The following is an 11,540-nucleotide window of genomic DNA, read 5'->3' as shown; positions in this document are numbered from 1 at the left end:
AGTGAGACTTTTAAGATTCAACTTTATTGTCATTGTGCAGAGCACAGGTACAGAGCCAATGAAATGCAGTTGTTTTCACATATCCCAACTAAGCTCAGGTCAGAGCACAGGCCATGACACAGATAGGGTCAAGGGCCTTGTGTAAGGGCCCAACAGTGGTATCTTGGTGGTGCTGGGGCTTGAACCCCCAACCTTTCGGTCAGTAACCCAGAGCCTCAACCGCTGAGCCAAACCTAAAGGGTATTACTTGTTGTTTTCACTCATTTCAGGTATGCAAAAATCAAACAAAAAAAAAAAAACTTTTGACTTTGACAAAAGAAGACTTTGATTATGTTTAAATATATATATATATATATATAAATTCAGAACTTGTGACAAAATCTAGAAATCATTTTCTCTCCAAACAGGGATGAATAAGAAGCTCTCTGCAGCCATCTAGTGGTTATACTTGTAATTTTATCGGTTTTTGTTTTAATGCAGAGTTTCATTATTCTTGAGACTTTACGCTTTCAAACCGTGTATAATTTATGAGGATTGGTCCAGTATTTGAGAACATATTCATAAAAAAAAAAATCTAAAAGTATATTTTCAAGTTCAAGGTCATATAGGTAAATACATGTTTAAATAACTTCAATGCTTTTACATGATGTAGAGTTGAAACATTTCTTTCATAACAATTTTAAAAATGACATATTTATTGTTGCAACGTGATTGAATGATGAACAGTGCATAAGGGTTAAACAACATCTGCCTGTAAAATAATCTATATGAAAACAATAAGAGTAACGTATTTGGTATACGGTAGAATTACGGTACCATATTACTTTTTTGTTTTTTATTAAAAAATGCTGTATATTAAAAGGCAAATTTTTTACCATTTACAAATGCCATGATTCAAATATGGTTACTGTAGCCAAACCATGCTACATTTATTGCAAGGGCATGCAAAACCGCCCTGTCCTCTACGGTGTGTTTAAACCCAACACAATGACAGCTAATAAAGTGTAAGATCGTGCATGTAAACACTCATTGTTTCTACCTAGTTACTTGTAAACACAACTTTGTTTCCTTGCAGACTGATAAAAACGGTGCCCTTATTTCCAGAAATTGCCTAAAGTCAGGCTATCAGATTAGAGCTTGCCAGATCGAGACATTTCTGGTCTAAGGTCTGAGACTATTGGTCATTGTACTCGTAGATTGTTTGAGGTGACAGTTTTCAGCCTTTCTGATTCACTCCAAAATAAATGTTATGTTGCCGTTTAAACAATGACATCAGTGGTCTTTTACAAAGCCTTGTTTAGAGAGATGAATCACACAGTAAAAATGAATCAACTCTTTCTCCCTCTCACTATTCAGAAAGTCGATTTGCGACGTCCTCTTTCTGAACGAAGCCATCATCATGTATGATCATGCCAATAAACATGTGAAGAGTTTTCTCTCAGTTTCCTCTGCTCTGCTGATTCAGGAGAATGTTTCCAGGGTTATTGCAGAGAAACCAAAGAACAAAGATGTTGAGAGAGTGAATCTGCCAAACCCTTGAGCTCAGCAATAATATGCAGCTTTATTGAAAGCTAGAAAAGAAAACACTGTCTGATTACAGACATGCACTTTGTTTTGAAAAATAATGAACATTTTCTTAAAGGCATTATTCTCCTATTGGTCCTTCGTCATCTAAAGTCATACGATAGCTTTTTGTGAGGAACAGACCGAAATGTAATCAAAAATATGTTGCCCCCAGAATAACAAATTGGCACGTCATGCTCCATTATTACCACACACAACTACCACAAAACTACTGGAGTGACTATTATTTTAAAATAAAAATGTCAACATTTAATTTATAACCCTAGTTATTGCTTTATAGTTATAGAAATGTATAATTAGCAACCTGAACCGAGTGATCGCACTGTGAATTTGGCCACAGTAGGTCGAAAGTTCTGCTGTTGGAATCGGTCTGTACTTATTGAAATTCAAACCACTGCCCCAAGTGGCTGAAACTGGAAGAGCATTTTTAGGTGTCAACAGGAATGCATGTTTTATTAACGCTAAACTCCAAATTGAACCATAAGTTGAGTTAAAAATGACATTTTTGAGTCATTCCCATGGGACCAGAACCCAAGTCTTGAAGGTTTCATGGGTAGCTCTAGTGGGAAAACGTTCTCATGCTTAATTTGATGCAAAAAATATCCCCCTTGTTAGAACTTCGGCTGAATGGGGTTGATATCAAGCTACATGAACTTTCAAAAGCAGCATGTCGATTTCCTGCATTATCATTTTTTGTGGGTGGGTATATTGAACAATAACTGAATAAATATAGGCTAAAGTAGCATGTACATGCAGCATCGTTACAACATAAAGGTTATTGGATTGGTCACACAAATGCTCCAGAAACATGTTTCAGTTGCATAAGCAGCAGCAAGCAGCGTCTTGCTGTGAAGCGCCTTCTCATTTACATTTACATTTATGCATTTGGCAGACGCTTTTATCCAAAGTGACTTACTTGAAATATAGCACATGGCGGAAACATTAGAAGGTAACTCTATCGCCCCCTTGAGTACTCAGTTTGTTACTGCCAGTGCAAGAATGCATGTTTAGTTTGTGCAACAGAACTGCATACTTATAATGCGACCACAAAGCATTCACATCTGTCTTTGCATTTGGGTTTGGGTTGCCACCCATCCAGGATTGTTCAGGATCATCCTGTTTTTTTGGCTGTCTATCCTGGATTTTATTTTACGCGATGTGAGAAAGGTGCCCCGAGTTGAACAATAGATGAAAAGGCACCTTTGTACAATGGGCATATTTTCATGATGCGTTCAGACATCTGAATCCTTCTTTATAAATCACACATAAGAAAGTCGTTGTATTGATGTTTGAGATTTTCCACTTTTGTGTAAACTGCGAACAATCATTTTCACTTTAGTCTACTAACTATAATGATTTGATGTTTCGGGAAAACGTGTCCAAAAGAGGAATATCCTTCCTTTTTCTGTAAGATCTCTAAGGTTCATAATGGCCAAACATAACCACATGGCAATACGTTTTTCGGTCATTTATCAGATGTCCTGGAATTTTCCAATGCCAAGGTGGCAACCCTAGTTACCATATGTTACAAGTATGCTTCTGACCTAAATCGCACATTTTCATTTTGGGTGAAATGTCACTTTAAATACAGGAAATTTAACGTTTGCACTTTCTTAACTGAGTACACAATGTAATTCCTGTTTCAGAGGAAAGGATGAATACAAATGTTCCCTCTTGATGCTGGACATCAGTCTGTTCCTCTCCAGGGGCGCGTGACTCTTTTGATCAGTAGTGTGGATGGTTCAGAGGGAAGGAAGGTCACCAACGGGAACAAGATGTGGGCGCTTGGCAAGAAAACATGCGTCAATTCAGAGAATACTAACAGTGCCCAAGGACATGTCATTGTAATGGGTTACGTAGATTTTTCTAAACAAACCCATTTAAAAAAAAGAGCCATTTGAGATGTTTATTTTTTATGTTACAATCTAACCATAAAGCAACATTTATAGCCTAAGAAACATTTATGGTACAACTGAGAGTTTGGAACATTCCTGTTAGCTTAGCTAAATATTTGAAATATATGAATACTGTTGCCTAATGAGCCTGAGGTTTTGATTATGGAGTTTCATCTGAAAGCAATTAAGCAGAGGGCCACTTAATGCAGATAGGCAGATAGGCCCTACACACATTTACACTAGGACATGCTCAAAACGGAAGTGTATTGCTTATTAAATACTGCGTAGCATATACTACATGTGCTTTGTACAGCATAACATACTATCGTACTATTCCAGCAGTGTTCCTGTGGATGGTATGCAGATTCTTTGTATGCATAAAATATCCTCTCGTCTTGACCTTCCATTTCCAGTGTAATGAATGAACCAGAAGAAATTTAAGCTTACTTACCCATGAATTTGATCATCATGAAACTGTCAAGTTGACATTTTTACACAAACTACAATTTTAAACGTAAAAACGACCGGTCCTGCTGGATCCACTCCAAGCGGGATTCAAACCGGGGTCTTTGGCATAGGAGGTAGGCACGCTAACAAGGAAGCTAAAGGCTACAGACTCTAGCGTCGGTCGCTAGTGCACCTCTTGAGCCCAGGGAAGTGAGGTTTGCACATACCGCACAGCTATCACTTACCAGCTGGCTCCTGTTACACTCAGCCCCTAAACCTCACTCCCATCAGGGTCACGGCACCACTGTTACCGGTCCTACTTGACCTGCTCTGAGCGAGATTCAAACCAGCATCAGCCGGGATGGGAGGCGGGTGCGCTAACAAGGAGGCTAAAGGCTACAGACTCTAGAGTTGGTCACTAGTGCACCTCTTGAGCCCAGGGAAGTGAGGTTTACACATACTGCACAGCTATCACTTACCAGCTGGCTCCCGTTACACTCAGCCCCCTAAACCAGCAGGTCATGTTTGTGCTAGCAGGTCATGTTTGTAAATGAGAAGTGGTTCTCAAACAGTTTACCTGGATAAATAAAGGTTAAATAAAAAAATAAAAAATAAACCTCACTCCCATCAGGGTCACGGCACCACTGTTACCGGTCCTACTTGACCTGCTCTGAGCGAGATTCAAACCAGCATCAGCTGGCATGGGAGGCGGGTGCGCTAACAAGGAAGCTAAAGGCTAAAGGCTCTAGAGTCAGTCACTAGTGCACCTCTTGAGCCCAGGGAAGTGAGGTTTGCACATACCGCACAGCTATCACATACCAGCTGGCTCCTGTTACACTCAGCCCCCTAAACCTCACTCACATCAGGGTCACGGCACAAATGTTACTGGTCCTACTTGTCCTGCTCCGAGCGAGATTCAAACCAGCATCAGCCGGCATGAGAGGCGGGTGCGCTAACAAGGAAGCTCTTTAGCCGTTGGCTATCGTTACACATCGTTACATACCGAACATTTGCACGCCATACACAATATACCGTACATTCATACTGCAAAAATAGTAAGAGTTGTAAAGTAGAATGCAATTTTAGTTAACAACCTAGTTAACAGCTAGGATGTAAAATATATACAATATTGGTCTGGATTTTATCTGTAACTGTGAGAATAAATTGCTGTTCAGCTGAGATGGATGAAAACTTCCATGCAATACTGTCAGATGAGGCCATTCTTACGTGGGAGTTTGATTGGAGATTTGGGATGCAACTGTTAGGATATCATTTCATACAGACTGAAGCAGTTTGAGTAACATTCATATGATAGAGATTATAAGTCTCCAGGCACATCAACTAAAGGCTATCACAGCTCGTTTATGACCTCTCCAAGGAAATCACAGCTTGTCCTCTGAAAATCGGGCGGGAATAAACATCCCAATTAGAGTATGTGTGGGCGTGAGATTGTGTGGTTTGAAGATTGAATCATGGACATGGAATTCAGATTCCTAAAGCAGCGATTATCATGACAACATCATGATCTTTCAAAAGCACAATTATCGTCTGATCTCTTAAGACACATCCACACTTAATCCTCCTTCAATATTCTAACGCGATAAGGTAAAGGAGAGCGTTTTTGAATCGCTCCATTTTCGGTGGAGGAAATAAGCATACTAATGAGGATGAGAGATGTAAACGTTGCGAAATGAATGCCTTTTCACACCAATCCATTCTCAATTTCCAAGCCTTATCGTTTTCCAAAGTATGTGTTTTTAAAATGCTCTGTTTTTGGTTTAAAGAAAACGCCATTTTAGAGGCATCACAGTAGTGAAATAAATATGTTTAACACCAATGCGTTTTCAAAATGCTGTTTTCGGTTAAGGAAAATTGCGTTCTAGTGTGGATAAGATGCATAAACACAGTGTTGGGCAAGCTACTAAAAATATTTAGCAAGCTAAGCTACAAAATACTCAAGAGAAAAAGCTTGTTAAGCTAAACTAAAAGCTACAATTCAGAGAAAGTATTAAGTTACACTACAAGCTACACCCCAAAAGTAGCTTGCTACATTTAAGCTACTTCATATTTCTTTTCAACCGCAGTTGCACGGAGCATACAAAGCATTGTATGTACGCAGAGTTTATCAAAGCCATGGAACAGTATATTACAGTTTGGTGCAATACGTACCAACCGGTATGTGCACGTAAAAAACTAATAAGTAAATTCAGATTTAGACTATTACTTCTACAAACCCATGCCCATTTAAACAATTTAATTTGCACATTCCTGTATAAAAACTCTGCGTACATACAGTACAATATTCATCTATACAATACAGAAATACAGCAGCTAGACACAGAATTACAGGATATATCATCAGAGGCCAAATTTCTTGTGTGTGTGTGTGTGTGTGTGTGTGTGTGTGTGTGTGTGTGTGTGTGTGTGTGTGTGTGTGTGTGAACATCTATGAAAGATGTGGACAGTCCCATCGGTGAGCTCCTCCGGCAGGCAAGGTTGCGTTGGCTGGGTCATGTAGCCCGCATGCCCGGCCACCGCATGCCTAAACAGTTTTTGTTCGGCCGGATAGAGGGGGCTAAGCGGGCGCAGCACGGGCTGGAGGAGAGATGGAGTGATGTGGTACAGGAGGATGTGGAGCTGAGTGGATTTGCCGATGACTGGTACCAGCGGTGTCAAGATCGGCCTCTTTGGAGAAGGCTTGTGAAGGATGCTGCTGGCCAGTTGGAGGCAGTCGCCCTCCAACAACGGAGCGCAGAGGAGCGACGCTCACAACAACGAGCAGAGCGCAGGGTGGCTAAAGCACAGCAAGTTGGCACAGTAGGGGGCACAGGTGGTGCATCAGCCAGTCATCTCAGTCATTCGACCCTTGTCACCGGTTGGATCTGTCCCGTGACCTCCTGCCAGCGGGCGTTCGACACTTCACGTGGCCTAAACGTGCACATAGCCTGGCACAAGCGTCGTGGTGACGTCACCGCCACTTAGTGGCAAATGGCGGTTGTTTGTTTGTTTGTTTTTGTTTGTGTGAACATCTGGGCAATAACAATATGATTGCTGATGGTATCAGCCAAAACCTCAGAAAAATAATTGTGGACCTCCACAAGTCTGGTTCATCCTTGGGAGTAATTTCCAAACACCTGAAGGTACCACGTTCATCTGTACAAACAATAGTACGCAAGTATAAACACTATGGGACAACACAGCCATCATACCGCTCAGGAAGGAGATGCATTCTGTCTCCAAGAGATGAGCGTAGTTTGGTGTGAAAAGTGCAAATCAATCCCTGAACAACAGAAAAGGACCTTGTGAAGATGCTGGAGGAAACAGGTAGACAAGTATCTATATCCACAGTAAAATGAGTCCTATATCAACATAACCTGAAAAGCTGCTCAGCAAGAAGAAGCCGCTGCTCCAAAACCGCCATAAAAAAGCCAGACTAAAGATCTTACTTTTTGGAGAAATGTCCTCTGGTCTGATGAATCTAAAATTGAACCGTTTGGCTATAATGACCATCAAGTTAAACATTTTAAAGGCAATGCTAACAAATACTAACAGGTGTATATAAACTTCTGACCCACTGGGAATGTGATTAAAGATTTAAAAGCTGAAATAAATAATTCTCTCTATTATTCTGATATTTCACATTCATAAAATAGTGATCTTAACTGACCTAAAACAGGATGTGTTTCTACAATTAAATGTCAGGAATTGTGAAAAACTGATTTTAAACGTTTTTGGCTAAGGTGTATGTAAACTTCTGACTTCAGCTGTATTCAGGGATGGATTACCGACCGGACTAATGGGGCCAGTGCCCAGGGGCCCTTGACTTAAAACGATGAACTCGGAGGGCTTTTATTCTATAAAGAATCCAGAGCTTTTATTCTATTTGTTTCCTCACGGAAGTGGTCATATGTATTTCCGGCGAGTGCTGTAGCGGATAAGTGTGTCCTCGTTCACTCTCAAATCTATTGCGGTTCGTTTGTGACTCTAAACGTAAAAAAAATCTTATCAAACCCGCTTTAATCCGCGTTACTTCTGCTGCAACGCTTCAGTTAACACCGGGAGACTATATTCAAGTAAGTGTCACGATAAGAAATTATATTATTATTGTGTTATAAACACGAAAGCGTAGAACATTATAATGATGTCAGCCGTATTAGCATGGAAGCTACACAATTTGAGAAAATTACAAAATAAAATAATTAACCTGCGAGCCATTTATTGATAATATCACTTAATGTAACATTTTTGGTTGTGAAAAAGTTATTAAAGGTGTAAGAATATAATTTATAACGAATATAGCTTTATTTTAGTGTTTGACATGTGGATAGTTGATATATAACATGTCCATGGACATTTTGTTTTTAATCAACATCAAGAGTTTAGGTTAAAATGTATAAAAGATGAAGTGCACACTGAAGGTCTTGTATGAAGTTTGTTTTAAATTACCCTTTTGCCTCCACTGGTTCATTTTAAATGGACCTGTGTTCTGTCAAATTCATTTTTAAGAGTATTATTTCATGTATGTTCATTTTAGGTCATATGAGCTGCATGTGTTATTAAAAAATATTAGCAAAATGCTGTTTTAAATGCTATATTTAATGTCAGCTACCCATATATTAAAGCTGTGAATGATCTATGCCATTTACTTTCCCACGGTCATAAGTAGTCATATTTTGTTTTTGACAGACATTATCAGCTTCATATCGTCAAATAGGTCAATATTTAACAATAAACATCAAACAACTGCCTGTTTTTTCTTCCAAGGCTTCAAGTCTGACCCGAGTGTGAATACCCGAAGAGGGGGAGAATGTTCTGCGCCCCATAATGGGTGGTAGCGGGTCTAAAGGTAAAGGTTACTGGCCGTTCTCTGGTTCGGGTGGCAGCGATGATCCTGCCAAAGAGGGCCAAGAGCAAAGCCTGACCAGGGTGCGGAGCATTCGAAATGCGACGCCTTTCGTGTTTACCAGGAGGAGGTAAATATAACCACATCTCCAGGCATGTGACTTGATCTCAAACAGCATGGCTGGACTGATTATATCACCCCGATGAGGTTTATTTTGACTGTACATTATTCTGCTATGTACCAAATAATTTTATTAACATGAAATATTGTTTTAAGTTTTAATAGTTGAAGTTGTTGTATTATGTGAGAAGAAAAAGAGCACACAGGGTTGCAAGAAACATATTTAGCTTTGTAGGAAATCGGTCCTTGCACAAAAATATTTGATCAAAGACTGTCGTGATCGCAATAATGTATTCCAGAGTAGAGGTAGACGATATATCGGTTTAACCTATTAATCCGTGCCGATAGTGGCTTTTTTGAACTGTCGTTATAGGAAAAAAAAGCTATTTTTTTTCATCATGACTTCATTTGAAAATAAGAGTCCCTGGTGTGTTTCGGGCTTGTTTATACTTTACAAAGTCCCAAATCTTGCACCAAATCCTATTCTGGTTATTTTTAGGATTTTGGTTGAACAATAAACTACATCAGGGATTTTATTTATTTAGGAATCTTTGTCTGTGCCGGTCACAGTAAGGAAAGATTAAGACATTCTATAAATAATTTTTTTAAACTATCGGCCGATTAATCGTTTATCGGCCGTTCCCACCACCTTAGTTATCGGTTGACCTCTATTCTGTGTAATAAAGGTCTTTTAATTCACATATTTGTGTTTGTGTTGTGTAGCTCTTTGTTCTTCGATGAAGACGGCGACCTGGCTCACGAGTTCTACGAAGAAACGGTAGTGACTAAAAATGGCCGGAAGAAAGCCAAACTAAAACAAATCCACAAGAATCTCATACCTCAGGTTTGTTACTGTGGGAAGATTTCTGCAACAAATGGCAAGATTCTGTTAACAGATGCATGTGTTTTTAGCATTTATCATGGCTTGGTCTAAAGGGGGGCTGGGGGGTGCATTGCCCTGCTAGATTTTCCTTATGCCCCCTCAAAAACCTTTGATGCAAAATTATCAAGGACTCTGGAGGGCAAAACTATCAAGGGGGAATCTTCCCTGTTTCGACAAGGAGACAAGTCATCAAACCTAAAGATCAAAATGCCCCCCTAAAGATCGTATCTTAGCACCGTCCCTGCCATTAATCATACTGATAAGCTGGTCAATTATTCATTGCTTCTATATACTTAATTATGATTGACATTTATTGTTAGAGTCTTATGTAATGTTAGTTTGCAGTATTATTATTATTATTATTATGACTCAGCAAGTCTCTCCTTGCGCAAATTCTCTTTGTAGGGAATCATAAAGTTGGATCACCCTTGTATCCACGTTGATTTTCCGGTCGTCATCTGTGAGGCTTGATGCCATTGGTCGCCTCCTGCGAAGATTCCGTCCTTTCTCATTTTCCTCCCAACCGCCGGATCCTGGACACGTCTGCTGTGTGGTGCCCCCATGTGTTTGGGAGGACTCTATGCATGTTGTGTGGAATCCCGGCAAACAGACCGTGAGATATTCCGGCTGTCTGCCTGAGAAGAGGCCATGGCCTGACAATGATGTCCTGACTCTTTCAATCTCTTGTAATCTGCCACATGTATGTCTTGAAGACTATTATTATGGGCTGTATGGCCAAGACACTAATTGTGGTTTGTATATGTGTGTATGAGTGTTTGTTTGACTGATATATGTGGTCATAGAAGTAGAGAATATTTAGCATTGTTTGACTTTTATCAGGAGCCGATCATGAAGGAATGAAGAGGATCGTTGTTCTAGAAGCAATCTTAAAGATCAGGTTGTATATGGATGCTTTAATCGATGGGCATTGCATAAGCAAAGCTTCACAGGTCGTCCGGACGCAATGTTCGTGGAGGTAATGCAGTTAGGGTTAGTACATTTTAAACTACAGCCTGAAATTTTGCATGTAGTCCCTATAAACCTGAATCTGCTTTATTTTCAGCCAGTAGGGGAGAATCAATGGCTGTTTACCATGCTGTGATTTGTTATTGCTGCGCTCCTTGTTTGGGTGATTAAGTCACTGAGTGACATAGTGCTGCCAATCACTGAGAAGCCCCGCCCCTCTCACTTGAGTGGCTGTCTTTATTTATTACTGTTAAAATAAGGCATTAAAAAAAAAATACCACCTCTAAACGCATATCATGTGTGTCCATTTATTCAAGTCAGATTTTAAGAGCGAACTTGCAGCACACACACACACACACACACACAAAATCAAACTTTACTGTCAGATTTATTTGTAATTTTATTGTCTAAATGTTTTATTTAATTTATTTTTTTAATTGTATTTTAAAGTAATTGCCCCTTTTTAACCACAAGGAGTCAAAAACAATACTTCTATACTTCTTTTCTGTCTTCTGTTTGTTTCAATTAAGTTTTATCAACAGCCAAACAAAATAAATACTCAAGTTCAAAGCTATTCCATCTCTCCAGTCTTTTCCCCATCCTGCATTGTGTATTTGTGTGTCCTGCTGTTGATTTCTATTGTTCTGTCCAGCGGGCTGAAGTGTCTTTTGCCCTTTTCAACAAGCAATGTTGTCAGTCTACTGTACAGATCTTTTATCAGTGTGTGAACTTTGGCCTTTAAGGCCCCTCGGATTGCACGTGGTCCACTGCGTTGCATTTCAAATTATACTGTATACGGTTA

At 39.7% G+C, this 11,540-nt stretch overlaps 1 protein-coding gene across 1 annotated transcript; it reads left to right on the top strand.

The window, feature by feature from the left end:
* The first annotated feature begins 7,853 nt into the window (after window positions 1-7,853).
* Window positions 7,854-11,371, top strand: LOC127639888 (tumor suppressor candidate 2-like). The gene is made up of 4 exons (XM_052122188.1): window positions 7,854-7,999; window positions 8,691-8,899; window positions 9,613-9,733; window positions 10,178-11,371. Exons 2-4 carry the CDS (start codon window positions 8,751-8,753, stop codon window positions 10,241-10,243), a joined length of 336 nt encoding a protein of 111 aa, XP_051978148.1. The 5' UTR covers window positions 7,854-7,999; window positions 8,691-8,750; the 3' UTR covers window positions 10,244-11,371.
* Window positions 11,372-11,540: the final 169 nt, after the last annotated feature.

Source organism: Xyrauchen texanus, chromosome 48 (assembly GCF_025860055.1).
Source record: "Xyrauchen texanus isolate HMW12.3.18 chromosome 48, RBS_HiC_50CHRs, whole genome shotgun sequence".
Lineage (NCBI taxonomy): Eukaryota > Metazoa > Chordata > Actinopteri > Cypriniformes > Catostomidae > Xyrauchen > Xyrauchen texanus.
This window is presented reverse-complemented; position numbering and strand designations above follow the sequence as displayed.

Coding starts and splice junctions, on each gene's coding strand:
- LOC127639888 (XM_052122188.1), top strand. CDS start 8,751: ATGGGTGGTAGCGGGTCTAAAGGTAAAGGTTACTGGCCGTTCTCTGGT. Junction 8,900..9,612: donor TTCGTGTTTACCAGGAGGAG/GTAAATATAACC, acceptor TGTGTTGTGTAG/CTCTTTGTTCTTCGATGAAG. Junction 9,734..10,177: donor ACAAGAATCTCATACCTCAG/GTTTGTTACTGT, acceptor TTCTCTTTGTAG/GGAATCATAAAGTTGGATCA.